Here is a 17,713-nt window from a genome sequence, read left to right as displayed (position 1 = left end):
ATGACAGAGTTATTTCATCACTGCTGCTCTGTATGGGGTTCTGGGACAAATCATAGCAGAAATATTCCGATCCCTTGAATGTTGCAATATATTCTTCTTTTCCTGACAAAAAAAAAAGGAAAAAAGATTTAAAATCCCTGGAACTTAAAAATAAAATTCATGAAAAACAGCCTTTTTTGTAGTTAACTTTAGTGTCATCACCAATAAATATTATGTCACACAGAGTACTGTGTGTTTACAATACTTAAAATCCATTAAGAAGCCAACAGAAACAGACCAATCAAGCATTACATTCAAATTAAATTAGTTTTCTAAGGTCGTCTCTACCCAGGGATACTCTAGAAAGTTAAAGTGAATCTGCTAAAAGTGTGAAGTCAATTCACATAAATTAAAACACATTAAACCCTCTTGTGTATGCTTTAATTCAGGAGGGAAGTGGCCTTAGTTCACTCTGACTTAATTCTCCCAAGAGGATTCACCTTAACTTTTCTGAATGGCTCTTTGCAGACAAGCCCTAAGTATTAGTGAAGGAACTTTCAGTGGCCATGTCTATACTGGGAAAATAGTATCAGGTTAGAATACGTTAACACCATTTGACTAATAATTTTGAACACAACTGAGCACATAGCATACAAAGAGACAAGCCATGTTCAGAAACACATTAGCTTGGTTAAATGGTAAGATCCTCCCCACAACCAGGTACCAAGCTTTTAAACATGACTTTTCCTGTTCACACTAAAGGCAAAATTGTGTTTAACATCATGCTAGTGAAGATATGTTAGGGAACACGTTTTCTAGAATGCATTTTCCCAGTGTAGACAGTACCTTGGAGAAAAAATATCTTGCACTTCTAAGGTACTATTCATTCACTCTACTAGAAACTATGGTGGGATCTTGGCCTTGTTAAAATCAATGGGACTTGTGACATGGACTTAATTAGAGCCAGAATGTCATGCTATGATTCTCTACTCCCTTTCCCCTTGTAAAGTCATTTACACCTGTTCAAAGTTAGTTCAAAGCAGGTGTAAAACACCTCATTGTCCAAATGAGAGCAGAATTCTAATATGGTAACGTTTTACATCCATTTTGTACCAGTTGCAATGCAGTGGAAAAATAGGTTCAGAAGGTTTAACAGTGTTTGCCATATCAAGCCAGCCCCTTTTACTTCAATGACAAATTGTCATTTGTACTCCAAAATTCCTTCAGAGAAGACCCTAATATATCTCAAAGGCTAGGTGTATGATACAGAGGAGAAAAGAAGAATTTCCCTCTCAGGAGAAAAATCTCACTTAAAAAAAAAACCTGCCTGGGATTGGACACCATACTTTCTAAAGGAAAAAGTCTGCAGTAATCAAAGGAAATGCTTTCACTGCTATAGTGCTATCGTAACAGATGGTTTGGCTACCTCTTACAATACCAGGAAAGGCCAATTGAATCACAGGGGGTAATACAATGGAAATTAAAACTCTCACCACCATCTTTCACTTTGCCATTACATAAACACTGTTGATGATATGATCATCATTTACTATTATTTGCGGGAGGGGAGTGGCTCTCAAGAGAGGTCTCACAGAGGCTGCACACCAACTATTCACTTTGAGGGCCTATCAGCTTCAAAACAAAACAATAATATTTGCACCTATATAGAACCTTCTACCCAGAGTTCTCAAATAACTTTATTAAGGTTAATTAAATTAGCTTCACAAGACCTCTGTGGGGCAAGTATCACCTGCTTTTGTAGATATCACCTGTAACAGAGTGATTAAAGGCCAAACAAAGTAAATTAGGCCTAACTTTTAGGCACCTAAAAAATTGCTGGAATTGATAACACCTGAGTTAGACATCTCGGCTCTCTATACAATGAATAGGGAGAGGTAGGTACCTCCAAACGGGATTCACAAAAGCCAGCACACTAGGAAGATCCTGCCTATGGTAGCCAATGGCAGATGTTGAGGAGAAGGCCTAAGCCGTGCCCTTCTTAGAGTATGTCTGTACTACAGTGTAAGTCTGTGCTTGAGCCTGGGCTCAAGCCTAACCCTCCCTTGCATCTATATACTCCAATTACGCTAATCCAGGGCTCAGACCAACAGTCCCAAGTCCCTGCAGGGTTGGAGGGTTCAAGTTCAAGTTAAAACAGGACCAAGGGTCTGAGCCCTATTGCTTTCCAGTGTAGATGCAACCACGTTTGACTCTGGTCATGGAAGTCAGCCAGAAATATCCCAGAATTCTTTGGGACAACTTCCTTAGTCCTCTCTATCACAACAATCTGCAGTCCACTCTATTGAAAATGGAAGTCACCCCCCTTTGCGAACAGCATCAGCTCAGGGCAGTGTTGTTAATCCATCCTCTTCTGATCACTGATCTGCAAGCACACTATCAGAGATACTTCTGGGTTTGCAATGGAGAGTGAACCGATCAAGACTTTTGCAAAGCGAGCTGATTCCTGGTAACACACAGGGCGGGCAGTAAAGTTTTCCCACAGTGCACCATGGTCCTAGGGCTAGAGTGGCCACATTTCAGGGCGGATTCTCAGCTGCAAACCCTTTTTTGGTGTTAGGTGCCTACGTCATTTTTGCTGCCACTGAAGCAGGATGACCCACATCATTCTTAGGCCACTGACTAGGGTCCTCACGTAGGATATGGGAGACCTCCAGTTCACTTCCTCCTCCACCTGAGGGTGAGAAGAGATTTGAACAGGGATCTGCCACATCTCAGCTGAGTGCCCTAGCTACTGAGCTATGGGATATTCTAACGTAAAGTCCCTCCATCTCTCCTATTGAAGATATTTCAATGTGGATAAATAATTAAAATTGTTGTAGTAGGGGGAGTAGATCATGGGTCTCCCTACATTCAGATGATTGCTCAAACCACCAGGCTATAGAGTAGGGGTCGGCAACCTTCGGCCAGGAACAGCAAACAGTGGTCACTGGGAGCTGCAGGGGGCTGTGCCTGCGGATGGTCAACATAAACAAAATGTCTCGCAGCCCGCCAGCGGATTACCCTGATAGGCTTTGCATGGTGTCAAGTATCAGAGGGGTAGCCGTGTTAGTCTGAATGTGTAAAAAGCAACAGAGGGTCCTGTGGCACATTTAAGACTAACAGAAGTATTGGGAGCATAAGCTTTCGTGGGTAAGAACCTCACTTCTTGCATCTGAAGAAGTGAGGTTCTTACCCACGAAAGCTTATGCTCCCAATACTTCTGTTAGTCTTAAAGGTGCCACAGGACCCTCTGTTCCTGATAGGCTGTGTGCCAAAGGTTGACAATCCCTGCTATAGAGTTATCCTCATGTCTGCTCTCATAGAATCATAGAAGATTAGGGTTGGAAGAGACCTCAGGAGGTCATCTAGTACAACCCCCTGTTCAAAGCAGGACCAACACCAACTAAATCATCCCAGCCAGGGATTTGTCAAGCTGGGTCTTAAAATCCTCTAAGGATGGAGATTCCACCACCTCCCTAGGTAAGCCATTCCAGTGCTTCATCACTCTCCTAGTGAAATAGTGTTATCTAATATCCAACCTAGACCTCCCCCACTGCAACTTGAGACCATTGCTCCGTGTTCTGTCATCTGCCACCACTGAGAACAGCCAAGCTCCATCCTCTTTGGAACCCCCCTTCAGGTAGTTGACGGCTGCTATCAAATCCCCCCTTACTCTTCTCTTCTGCAGACTAAATAAGCCCTGTTCCCTCAGCCTCTCCTCGTAAATCATGTGCCCCATCCCCCTGATCATTTACGTTGCCCTCTGCTGAACTCTCTCCAATTTGTCCACATCCTTTCTGTAGTGGGGGCCCCCAAAACTGAACGCAATACTCCAAATGTGGCCTCACCAGTGCCAAATAGAGGGGAATAATCACTTCCTTCGATCTGCTGGCAAAGCTTCTACTAATGCAGCCCAATATGCCGTTAGCCTTCTTTGGAACAAGGACATACTCTTGACTCATATCCAGCTTCTTGTCCACTGTAATCCCCAGATCCTTTTCTGAAGAATTGCCGCTTAGCCAATCGGTCCTCAGCCTGTAGCGGTGCATGGGATTCTTCTGTCCTAAGTGCAGGACTCTGCACTTGTCCTTGTTGAATCTCATGAGATTTCTTTTGGCCCAATCCTCCAATTTGTCTAGGTCACTTTGGACCCTATCCCTTTTCTCCAGCATATCTACCGCTCCCCCCAGCTTTGTGTCATCTCCGAACTTGCTGAGGGTGCAATCCATCCCATCATCCTGATCATTAATAAAGATATTGAACAAAACTGGCCCCAGGACTGACCCCTGGGTTAGTCCACTTGATACCGGCTGCCAACTAGACATTGAGCCGTTGATCACTACCTGTTGAGCCTGACAATCTAGCCTGCTTTCCATCCACCTTATCGTTCATTCATCCAAGCCATACTTTTTTAACTTGCTAGCAAGAATACTGTGGAAGACCATATCAAATGTTTTGCTAAAGTCAAAGATATATCACGTCCACTGCTTTCCCCATATCCATAGAGCCAGTTATCTCATCATAGAAGGCAGTCAGGTTGGTCAGGCATGGCTTGCCCGTGGTGAATCCATGTTGACTGTTCCTGATCACCTTCCTCTCCTCCAAGTGCTCTCCCCTCCTTCTCCCAACCTCTGGCTCAATGACTCTTTCATTATTTATTCACAACAGAACAGCTTCAACAGAGAGACTAAGGGAGCCCCACATCAGAATATCCTATAGCCCTGTGGCTAGGGCACTCCCCTGACTCCCAGTTCCCATCTTTTGTCCAGGTGAGAGGTGGCAGATCTCTGTTCAAATCCCTTTTTCTCCTCAGGTGGAAGGGGGAATTGATCTGACGGTCTTCCACATCCCTGCTGAGTACGCTTATATTATACTGGGATAAAAATTATAAGGGAGATCCTCATACAGCTCGCCTCCCTTGGTGGGAGGGGCATTTTATGTGATTTCACCTATTGGGCCTGATCCGGTAGGTGAACACAGAGCACACTTACTGGATCGGAGCCCACAGATGAATTTGGTTGGGGAATGCCAATCTTTCCCCCATTTGTACATCTCTCTGGTGCTTAATCATCATGCTGCCCAGTGTGGGGCTGCACTGTACACATGTACAGGTAGAAGTGTGGGAATTTACACTGCAAAAATGTAGGCACCAAGTGAGTTTATGCGCCTATGGTGTTCAGAAATTGCTGGATGGCCTGTGTGAATCCCAATGGGGCCTGATTCTGGGATTTAGGCACTGGGAGTGGCAGTTAGGCATCTAAGTCCCTTTGTAAATCTAGCCCTTAGTCTCTCTGTGCATCAGTTCCCCATCTGTACTACTTGCCTGCCGAACGTTGGTGTCAAGAGGATAACTACATTCCAGATTGTGAGGTGCTCAGATACTACAGTAATAGCAACTATAAAAGATAGGTAGTCAAGTATCAGGGGGTAGCCGTGTTAGTCTGTATCTACAAAAACAACAAGGAGTCTGGTGGCACCTTAAAGACTAACAGATTTATTTGGGCATAAGTTTTCGTGGGTAAAAACCTCACTTCTTCGGATGCATAGAGTGAAAGTTACAGATGCAGGCATTATATACTGATAATAGGTAGGTTTGGCTCATTTCCTATCCCAGTGTGGGTGATACAGACCCACTGTCTCACTGTATAGATCAAGGAAGAAGCAAAGTTTTGTTATTTATTGGTCATTGTCTGCAGAAATAAGGAGGTGAACCAAATCCCATGTGATGATGGACAAGTCCTACAAGGACATGAGTAAGGGCATGAGGATCCATCTGAAGCTCATGCATATTTCTGGTTATTGTGCACACAGCAGAATCCTCTTCAAGGCTAATTTTGCTTTCATGCAGTGCCTCTCTCAAATATAGTCAGATCTACGTAGTATGAACTTCCAAACTGGGCATAATATTTCCTCCATTTCAGACAGATACCATTTGATTGCATTTGTCACACTGGTTGCTTCCTATGCCAGGCATTCACTGATAAACAAAGGGCAGGAGAAATGCATCATGAAATGGGTGGTTTTGTTAACAAAAAAAATGAGCAGAGCTATAAAGCCCAGAGTTAATACATCCATAGAGGAAGCCCAAATCATGGGCAGGGGCTGATGGTCAGTACGAATGGGAACGATCACCTGACAAGGAGGGCCTTATCACAACTGGACCTGCTATCAGCTCTATGGATGCAGACTTTGTGCCAAGAACATCAGCCTGAGAGAACTGGGGACAGCAATATTATTGTTTCTCTTCAGATTCCAGGGAATCTCGTGGGTAAGGTGTATGGGACCAGATACAATCAGGGCAGATTTTACAAAGACTACCTGTCTCTTATGTATACATCTGTTGACATGTTTCATAAAGTTGTGCTTATAGTGCTCAGACTGGCAGATACATTGATCCCATGTACAGATGTGGATATAAGATGAACATATTCTTTTACTATATATTTTACATAATTATCAGAAGTTTCCATTTATTACTTTACAGTACTAAGTTTCTACATCATTCACCTTTTCCTTTAATTTATTTATTTTATTTATTTTATTTACTTGTATTGAAACATTCACCTAGGTGGATTTCACCTATGACAAAATATATTTAAGTCCAAACAGCTACATCTGAACACATTTTGGCCACAATGAGCTTTACAGGTCTAACATCTAGCACAGCGTCTCTTTCAACCTCACCTTTGAGCTCAATTTTTCCTTCAGTTATACAACTGCAACTCCTACTAGTTGAACATGTGAAATTACTTCAGTGGGAGTTGTACTCATGTCACCCAGTGGAGGACACATTTTGCCTTCAGATACACCTAGAGTTTCAATGTGGAGGGGCTTCATAGGAGAAACTGAAGGGAAAATTTGTCCTTTTGTACCTCTTTGACTAATACTTCTAATCTCTGGCATAGCCCAAAGTACAGCACATACTAAGTCTGCCCACACCCAGCCTAGTGTGTCAGAAACAGGTGATAAGAAGAGACTTGTTACACCATACACTAAGATATCCACAATTTGATGTACTGGTTTTCAGGGCTTAAAAAATTCTGATTTAAATCACAATCCTGGAGGCAGAGTACAACATTACACTGGTAGCAGCAGGGCCGGCTCCAGGCACCAACCCAGCAAGTAGGTGCTTGGAGCGGCCAAGGGGAAGGGACAGCACGTCGGGCTGTTCGGCGGCAATTTGGCGGCGGGTCCCTCTCGGAGGGAAGCACCTACCGCCGAATTCCCACCGAAGAAGAAAGCGCCACGATGGAGCTGCCGTCGGAGTACCGCCGATCGCAATTACGATCGCGGCTTTTTTCTTTTTCTTTTTCTTTTTTTTTCGCTACTTGGGGCGGCAAAAACCCTGGAGCCAGTCCTGGGTAGCAGTGCGTATTGGACCCCTCACATGTTTCAGTGAATGGGCGAGGCTGGGAGAATATGGCTCACTCTGCACAAAGAAATTTAAAATACTGCGTTTGCTGAGGCTTTATTGCATTAGGAAGTAGATTTTATGAATGCTATAGATCCCATTTAATAAATATTTAGTAAAGGACTAAAATGTTCAAACAAATTTGTTTGGTACAGATTTATGGAAGTCTGTGTTTAGAACAGAACCATAGTAAGAAATCACTACAAATATTTTTAAGAGAGAAGTTCCCCATACATCAACTTGTGTCATACCTATACCATATGATTAATGCCTTAATAAACACTACATATTTGATAAAATGTAAACTTGCAAGGCATACAGTACAGTATGGGTGCACCCTATTCACTGCAAACTACTTCTATCAAATGGTATAATATATTTTACACACACACACACACACACACACACACACACACACACACACACAAAGGCATGCAGAAAAATGTAAGGGTATTCATTTGAACTTGTAATGCTGAAAAAATCTTTATAATCGAATACTGTAAAGAGATCCACAGTTTACACAGATTTGAAAAAGGTTTTAATAAGGTTAACGTTTTTTGTGTCTATCATGCCCTTCTTTAAATATACAAGACTAAATTTTAATTTAATGACATTTTCCTTGAGGAAGAAAATAAAAAGCCAAATCAGCAACTCTACACCTCGTTATTGGAAAAAGCAGCTTGAATTGTTATTGGAAAGATCAAATCAGTGCAGCCATGACTGACAAACATCTACTTAATGTGTCCCATCAGATGACCTTTCAGTAAAATCACTGAAGGTAATTCTCTGAATTCTTATTCTTGTGTAGCTTTTTCCTCAATCAATACAACAATGGATTATGCACTCAACAAAATTCAGTTTTGGTTTTTGAATTTGTTCCCATTCCCTGAGTTTTCTATAATGAGTTCTGCAGCACCTCTGGGTAATGACATGAATGATCAGACATTAACAATAGATAGGCTTAATGATCTTTGTTCAACTGCACTAATACATACAGCTTTACAGGAATATCACGATTCCTCCCTCCATGTAACAGAGTACATACCATGTTGTCCTTTGTATGTGTTCTGAATCAAAAGCAATTAATGTGGGGCTGGGTTTGTTTTTTGGTAGTTGCTTTTTTTTAAAGTTTGTTTTGTTGGATGTAAGTGTACTACTGATCAATTAATCTCATATACCATTGTGAGTTGGAAATCTCAAACATTTCCACTACAGGTAATATGAGATGAGAGTCACATAGATGACAGAACTGAAATTAAATTTAGGAGGCAGAACTCTTTCAGGTCCCAGTACTTCAGCTCTTTGACATTTTTCTCCCTGCTGGCCTAGCAAATATAACAAAAACTAAACTAAAATCATCTCAGAAGTCAATACACAAAGACAGACACTATCTCTCAACAAGCTCTTGTATATTAGAGAGCTAGGGAGCCCTTGTTTTATCCCACCATACCTTAAAAATACAACAAAATAGAAATCCTCAATTGCTGGGCTGAGTTACCAGTTGAGCTATCAGGTGCCTAATCCAGCAGTGACATTTAGTACAGTAAGGTCAGATCAAGTTTTGCATGTTTTGTCATCACAACTAATTTCAGCATCAACATGCAATAACATTGCATTGTGAGCCAGTGATGAATATGCATTATATGGAGGATGAAGCAATGTCAGTGTCTTAACATCCATCATCTAATTTTCCTGAATGTGGGAAATGCAAGACACAATACAATGGTGTAAAGTCAATTTCCAAGATCTTTCCTTGGGGCACCCAAATGTTCCTGGTCACTGGGCTTGGTGTTCCAGTTATAAGGTCATAAACCTAGAATATAACTCTACTCATAGCTCCAAATTTACAAGTAAATACCGTGAATATTTTATGTTCCTGTGTGAAGCAAAAATGTGTGTCAGCATCAGTTAGGCTTAATTACAAAATAAATTGCATATTTTTGGAAACAGTTGCTACAAGAATAATGATGTGACAGCTGCTAAATGGCATTACAGTTGCAGACCTTCACACCTTTAAGTAAAAAAGAACAAATATCAGGGTTGGAAGGGACCTCAGGAGGTCATCTAGTCCAAACCCCTGCTCAAAGCAGGACCAATCCCCAAACAGATTTTTTTTTGCCTCAGATCCCTAAACAGCCTCTAATGGATTAAAGCTTAAGTCTTTCTGGTTTTGGTAGTAACCAGCAGGATGGACTTCTGTCCACTAGCCTAGCAAATTGCACCCTCTGTAACAGTGAGAGCTGCTATGCCTGTTTACACTGCTGCACTCCCCACAGGGGTTCTAACAGAATCATAGAATCATAGAATATCAGGGTTGGAAGGGTCCTCAGGAGGTCATCTAGTCCAACCCACTGCTCAAAGCAGGACCAATCCCCAACTAAATCATCCCAGCCAGGGCTTTCTCATGCCTGACCATAAAAACCTCTAAGGAAGAAGATTCCACCACCTCCCTAGGTAACCCATTCCATTGCTAGTTAGGGTAGATTTCATTTGAAGGCAGCACTAAACAATATTTCTACCAATGAAGATTTTTGCTGAAACGGGCTCTGTAACCTGCTTTATGCCAGCCGATGACCCAAATAAGGCAGGACTGAACCTGACCCGGTAGCTGATTTATGTTGGCTTTCATTGATGTAATAGGAATGTTCTGATACATACATTTTGGGAAAATAATGAAGTATGTGATAGCAAAAATTGTTTGCAAACCTAACTAACTCTGCCTCTTGTGCTATTTCATGTTTCTTAAAGCATGGACCAGAATAGGATTCCATATTTGTTAACAGATCATTAATGAATTGCCTTGATGTGTGAAATACATTTCTTTTTCATAAAAATTGAATACATTGATGTTGTTTTTCTTAAACATACAGTAGGTAATAGAATCACAGAATATTAGGGTTGGAAGAGACCTCAGGAGGGCATCTAGTCCAATCCCCTGCTCAAAGACTGACCTTACAACGAAAATGTTGGTTATAGAAAGTAAATACTAAACCAAAGTGGGGGAAAATGAACAAAAAATTATGCAATATTAAAATTAAAGTATATAATAAAGGCTCTGCAGAAAGAAGGAGAAAAAATGTGAACCTTAACACAGCCTTGAAATTTCCAAATAGCAACAGGGGCATGAGGGAGATGCTTTCTGACAGACACTCCTCTCTTTGACAAGATGACAGATCTGTTAGCTGGGGACCAACATTTCAAAGGAGTGAACTAGCTACTTTCCTTTCTTAAACAAAAAAAAAAAGGCTTATTAAATTGTCTGCTGTGCCTCAGAAAGCAACTACCTCAGGAGTTTAACTAAACCAAACCCTTAGTGAGAGGCATAAGGGAAATATGATGGGTTTTACGTTTCGGTATATACATGTATTTAATTGTAAACAAACAAACAAACAAAAAACCAGGGGCTTACACCCATTGTGTGACTACTGGCCCACTGACTTGGATTGAGTTACTACTTGTAAGCGGGGCAATGGTCCCGCTATTGTGGGGAACTTTCCTGGCTTATGCACTACCCCGGTGAAATGGGCCAGGGAAAGGATCTGAGTCCTCGCTCCCACTTCCTTTACCCAGGAGCCTGCCTGACCTCAAGGATTCCCCTTCCACTTTCCTGTGTGGCAGAGTCCTAGTAACCCCAACAAGGCTTGGTCCAGGATTCCTGGGGGGCTTGACCCCCAACCTTGTTGTGGTCACTTAGGGCAGGGTCTAGGGTGTCCCCACTCCGCGGTGCTCTCTCTGCACTGGATGCTTCCCTGACCCATTGATCGTTACATAGAGTTCAAAGGAAATACAATCTATTAAACAGCAATCAAATTTAAAAAATAAGGAAAAAATGGGAAAGGTTAAAGGAAAACACATAACCCTGCTCTGCGGCACGGGGACATCACAACCAGCGTCTCTGGAATGTAAGGGAAGTTCAGTCTGTTCCTCACAAGTCCCAGGCCTCCTTCTCAGGCTCTGGCAGTGGTGCAGGGATGCTGCAGGTCAGACACTTGCTCTGGGGGTGGCCACACGCCCTCAGGCTCTAGGACCCTCCTTCCCAGTGTCGCCCTCGCTCTCCATCGGGGTTATGATCCCCCTCCAAGTCTGGCCTGAAAGTCATCTTGGCTGGGGGTGTCTCCCTGCACTGGGCCTGCTGCCCAGGGTCCCCCCTCGCTCTCCCCAGCTGCTCACTGCACCTGGCTCCGGACTGCCACAGCTCCACTCTGCCTACAGCTCCCTGGACTGCTTCTCTGGCCCCTGTGGCTCTGATTGCTGCAGCTCTCCTCCCAGCACAGGTCTGCTCTGTGGGCTGCTTCTGTAACTCTGCTCCCAGCTCAGCTTGGGCCCCTGCTTTCTCCTTAGCTCGACCCCACTCTATCTGACCCAGGCAATTTCAGCTCACACGGTGGATGGGACCCCCCGGTCTCCTGACTCCTTGATTAGCCTGCCTGACCTGTCAGTTCGGCTGACCTGGAGCACTGGCCTCTCCTCATTGTTCCTGGGGACTGTCGGTCTCAGGGTCCTGATTTCCCTTCGACCCTTCCCCTTTCTTTTTGGTACTGGGAGCTAGCCAACCAAAACACCCCCACTGAGTTTTAGTAAGGGTCAACAGTCCTTTACATACTGATTTACACTGGTATGAAATCTTAATCAAGCCCACAGGTTCTGCTTCATTGGTTTCATTTGCAATTCACTGTTTTACCAATTAAGGGCTGGCTGAAAGAGTATTGGAAGGTTAGCAAACAGAGGAGTGGGAGGGTAACTGGCAACTCAGATATCATATCATGTGGCTTTGGCAGTCTCACAGACTCTTTCCTGGAGTGAAATTAAACTTTTACTGCTACTCCAGTCCATCTTCAACTGCAGACATAGAAGCAACCCTTCTGACTCTCGCAACCCTCCTTTCACAGCAGCTATTACAGTTGTAGTGAGCGCACAAATCTGAATTTTATGTTTAATATTTAAGAGACGGGGTTGGAAGCTTCAAAGTGGAGTATTTCTTCTGGAGGTCACCATAGGGCAAAGCTAGGGTTACCATACGTCCGGATTTTCCCGGACATGTCCGGCTTTTTGGTCCTCAAATCCCCGTCCGGGGGGAATTGCCAAAAAGCCGAACACGTCTGGGAAAATATTAGTCCCCCACTTACCTTAGAGCGGCTCCGGCAGGCTGCGAGCTGCAGGCGGATTCCCCTGCGGCGGCGGCTGCTGCTGCTCCCCCCAGACACCTCAGCTTTGTGTAGCTGAAGAGCCGAGCTGCCCGAGCGCTACTGGCTTCGCGGTTTGCCAGGCAGCCCCCAGACCTCCAGACCATGAGCCCCTGGCCGGGTGCTTCCCCAGAGCAGCCGTAGCCCAGGAGGGGAAGCGCCCGGCCGGGGGCGCAGGGTCTGGAGGTCTGGGGGCTGCCCGGCAAACCGTGAAGCCGGTAGCACTCGGGCAGCTGTTTCGGGTGGCTGGGAGGGAGGAGGGGGAATGCGGGGCGCTCAGGGGAGGGGGCGGAGTTGGGGCGGGGAAGAGGCGGAGTTGGGACGGGGACGGGCAGGGAAGGGGCGGAGTTGGGTCGGGGAAGGTGCGGTGAAGGGGCGGGGCCAGGGCCCCGTGGAGTGTCCTCTTTTTTAAATTTTTAAATATGGTAACCCTAGGCAAAGCAGACTTTGCGGAATCAACAACAGGGTCCTGGATTTATAGCTATATTACACTTAGCTTTTATGAAACAAATGCTTACATGGAAAAAAACTACAACAAACATGCCCATGAACACACAGTCCTTTTACTTAACAATTTCTGTTCAGTGAACCTACAGTGCAGTGGCTCTCAAACTTTTTTACTAGTGACCCCTTTTACATAGCAAGTCTCTGAGTCCGACCCCCCTTATAAATTAAAAACATTTTTTATATATTTAACACCATTATAAATGCTGGAGGCAAAGCGGGGTTGGGGTGGAGGTTGACAGCTCGCAACTCCCCCATGTAATAACCTCGCGACCCCCTGAGGGGTCCCAACCCCCAGTTTGAGAACCCCTGCTACAGTGCATCTGCATCAAAGTGTAGCCATTGGACCATATTCTGGATAGTGTCATAATTACACATATACAGTGCAAAAGGAGCCCACAAATCCATGCAAATGCAAGACAAAACTGTATGCCGACCACTTGCAGTTTAAGGGGTGTACATAAAAACACACAGTCTGTTTTGTGATTCTCAAGAGAAGAGTCTCTGAGGTCTTGGGAGATAGCAAATTATGGCCAGCGATTTATGTTCTGTACTTCCAGTGCTGCTCCCACAAGTTTTCTACCAGGTGGCTGTGTGCAGAATTTGGCCTACTAAGTGACTTCTTTCTAAGGAATTCCACACATGGTGGCCAAAGCCAGGCGGAATCACAAAGAGGAAAGGCCGTGGCAGGAAAGAAAAATGTGAATTCTTACTCAAAGAAGTCTTCAGTAATCTCAACAAGAAACATGTTTTACTCTTGACTGGCAAGAAATTTGTTTAGATCCCATACAATATTAAAGACTACCATATTATAGGTAGGGCTGTCGATTAATCGCAGTTAACTCATACAATTAACTAAAAAAAAGTAACTGCAATTAAAAAAATTAATCGCACTGTTAAACAATAGAATACCAACTGAAATATATTAAATATTTTTGGATGTTTTTCTACATTGTCAAATATATTGATTTCTATTACAACACAGATTACAAAGTATACAGTACTTACTTTATAATATTATTTTTATTATAAATATTGTCACTGTAAAAATGATAAACAAAAAATAGTATTTTTCAATTCACTTCATACAAGTACTGTGGTACAATCTCTTTATCCTGAAAGTGTAACTTACAAATGTAGATTTTATTTTTTGTTACATAACTGCACTCAAAAACAAAACAATGTAAAACTTTAGCACCTACAAGTCCACTGAGTCCTACTTCTTATTTAGCCAATTGCTAAGACAAACAAGTTTGTTTACATTTACGGGAGATACTGCTGACTGCTTCTTATTTACAATGTCAACTGAAAGTGAGAGCATGGCACTTTTGTAGCCGGCATTGCAAGGTATTTATGTGCCAGAATTGCTAAACATTCATATGCCCCTTCATGCTTCACCCACCATTCCAGAGGACGTGCTTTCATACTCATGATTCTCGTTACAAAATAATGTGTTAATTAAATTTGTGACTGAACTCCCTGGGGGAGAATTGTATGTCTCCTGCTCTGTTTTACCTGCATTCTGCCATATATTTCATGTTATAGCAGTCTCGGATGATGACCCAGCACATGTTCATTTTAAGAACACTTTCACTGCAGATTTGACAAAACACAAAGAAGGTACCAATGTGAGATTCCTAAGGATAGATACAGCATTCAATCCAAGGTTTAAGAATCTGAAGTGACTTCCAAAATCTGAGAGGGATGAGGTGTGGAGCATGCTTTCAGATGTCTTAAAAGAGGAACACTTAGATGCGGAAACTACAGAACCCGAACCACCAAAAAAGAAAATCAACCTTCTGCTGGTGGCATCTGACTCAGATGATGAAAATGAACATGCGTCGATCTGCTCTGCTTTGGATCATTATCGAGCAGAGCCGTCATCAGCATGGACTCATCTCCCCTGGAATGGTGGTTGAAGCATAAAGGGACATATGAATCTTTAGCACATCTGGCACGTAAATATCTTACAATGACGGCTACAACAGTGCCATGAGAATGCCTGTTCTCACTTTCAGGTGACATTGTAAACAAGAAGTAGGCAGCATTATCTTCTGCAAATTGTAGTCAAACTTGTTTGTCTCAGCGATTGGCTGAAGTAGGACTGAGTGGACTTGTAGGATCTAAAGTTTTACATTGTTTTATTTTTGAATGCAGTTATTTTTTGTACATAATTCTACATTTGTAAGTTTAACTTTCATTATAAAGAGATTGCACTACAGTACTTGTATTAGGTGAATTGAAATATACTATTTCTTTTGCTTTTTACAGTGCAAATATTTGTAATTAAAAAATAAATATAAAGTGAGCACTGTGAACAGTGTATTCTGTGTTGTAATTGAAATCAATTATATTTTAAAATGTAGAAAACATCCAAAAATATTTAAATAAATGGTATTGAATTATTGTTTAACAGTGCAATTAATTGCACGATTAATTGTGATTAATTTTTTTAATCGATTGACAGCCCTAATTATAGGACATATATATGCACATCCATATGCTGATACTACATGGACTCACAGAATACTCTAATATTAAAAAGGACATTAAGTCATACTCAGTAATATCATATTTGTTTTCGAATTTATGGCTTGTTGTTGCCTACAAAACTGAAAAAATATTAAAATTGCATGGCAGTAACTAAAGTGTTGCATTTTAGTGACTAAATGTAATTACCTGCATAAAAAAACAACATAATGTGAATATCAATAATTAAATGCAACATGTTTTCATTCTGAATACTCTCTTAGTATATAAACCTACTATATAATCTCTCCCGTTGAAAGTGATACATATTGTGAATAATAAAGTCTGCATGCAAACAAAAAAGTTACCTGATCCATTTATGCCACAAAGGTCTCAGAAAGTAAACATGTTTTATTAATTAACATCCTGTAGTGCAGAGAAGGGTACATTTCCTATTTGCTCACTTAAAATCTGATCCACTTCCTATTAAAGTTAGTGGGACTTTTACCACTGAATTCAATGGAAGCAGAATCGAGTCTTTTGGACTTGAGCCCACTGAAATCAGAGTCTTTCCATTGGTTTCAATGGGCTTTGATTCAGGACTTTAGGGCAGAGCACTGAGCTCCTCATACAAGGTGCTAATCCTCAACTCCTATTGAAAATGGTTTGGAAGGCTTCAACACCACACAGTATTGGGCCCTTCATTTCTTGAAGTTCTCCAAGAGCAACCTGAAACACAGCATTTTTCTTTCACCTCTAATCAGCAGCTGGTGAAAGAAAACAAACTGATTTTACAGCAACATGATAAGCAGCCTCTCTTTCTTCTCCCTCCGCAAAGGAAGCTTCATTTAGAGATATTTTAGTAACGCAAGATGGAAAAACATAAAACGCAAAGGAAACGTACATAAACTCACTAGCGCTATGAAATGAGTCCTATTCAATAGTCACATCTAGGCTAGGATATCCCTGCTAGTACAGAACTTCAAAAAACTACATTAGGGCAATCTAATTAACATGTAAATGGGACAGGAGTTGTTACTAAATAGCTCTTTATCTGTTAAATATGTAAATATTAGTTAATAGCTATGATGCCAATAGACGGCATTCAGGAATACAGGTTTTGTAGACCAAACTGAAAAAACACTTATTGCACACTACAAATGGCTTCATCTGTACAGCTCTTTACTTCAGTGGGCACTGGCCTTTTCCATCTTTTGCTTATGTAAGAAGAGTCTGAATGAGCTTTCCCCTGATATCTAGTGGTGAGCTGTGGAATAAGTCTTCAGAAGCTGATCTCGTTTGCATGGACACACTCACCTTGCCTAAATGCTCAGCATGATGGGATTGCTTGCCAAAATGATCACTTGGGGTTGGGGTTGGATCCCCAGTCTCTTTGTTATTGGGGTAGGCATAATAAAGGATTGTTATCCTTGTTGTGTTAACCGAGGGCAGCAGAACTGTACCTGGCATACCCCTACGGAGGGACTCACCCTCAACTGAACGGCACTCGCTAGGCAGGGGTCATGGGTTCCAAAGACCAATGAGTTGAGAGGGGGTGGGGACAGGTACTTATACCTGGTGGTGTGGGCCCTGTTTAAGGGCCTTAGGCACCATTTGACCATTCCTCTCTCGATGATGTAATAAAAGAGCTAATTCAGATTCAATTGAGAGTTTTGTTACATACTGCAGAGCTGAAATCACTGAAGAGATTGCCCAGTGTGCACCAGCAGTGAGGCTCCTGCACTAACAGCTTAAATCACGGAGAGCTGTGTTAAGTGGGGGGACCCTGAAGACATCTTGATGAGTGGCCAGCTAGGCAGCTGGTAGAGAGGCGTGGCAAGTGGCCAGCAGAGTGGCTGGTGGAGAGGGCCAGAGCAGAGCCCCACAGAGGCACGACAATCAGCCGTTGGGGTGACAAGTGAGTGCCTGAGCAGTAGAGCATGTAAGGTGGGAGGTGAACTCTGCGGATGAACCTCTGAACTCTGGGGCTGCACCAGCCAAGGACAGCAACTGTGGGGTACAGAGAATGGACGGGCACATTAAAGGGACTTTTGGGTTGCTGGACTTAAGAACCTGAGGGGAAAAGGACATTGACCAACTTTCTTGGGGGGGAAGGGGGTCTTTTGCTCATGGTTTGTGTTTATGAATCCTAGTTGCAGTGTTTTCC

At 42.7% G+C, this 17,713-nt stretch overlaps 1 protein-coding gene across 24 annotated transcripts in view; it reads right to left on the bottom strand.

The window, feature by feature from the left end:
• NRXN1 (neurexin 1) overlaps positions 1–17,713 on the bottom strand; it is a 1,214,702-nt gene that overhangs the window by 771,051 nt on the left and 425,938 nt on the right. For 23 of the 24 annotated variants that reach the window (XM_065401764.1, XM_065401747.1, XM_065401749.1 and 20 more), the window contains one exon: positions 1–102. This exon is cut by the window's left edge and continues 200 nt beyond it. In XM_065401764.1, the coding sequence (XP_065257836.1) occupies positions 1–102 (102 nt within the window). Of the gene's footprint in view, positions 103–11,418; positions 11,442–17,713 lie in introns of all 24 variants that reach the window. The other variant, XM_065401748.1, reaches the window with a different exon arrangement.

This window comes from Emys orbicularis, chromosome 3 (assembly GCF_028017835.1).
Source record: "Emys orbicularis isolate rEmyOrb1 chromosome 3, rEmyOrb1.hap1, whole genome shotgun sequence".
NCBI classification, from domain to species: domain Eukaryota; kingdom Metazoa; phylum Chordata; order Testudines; family Emydidae; genus Emys; species Emys orbicularis.
This window is presented reverse-complemented; position numbering and strand designations above follow the sequence as displayed.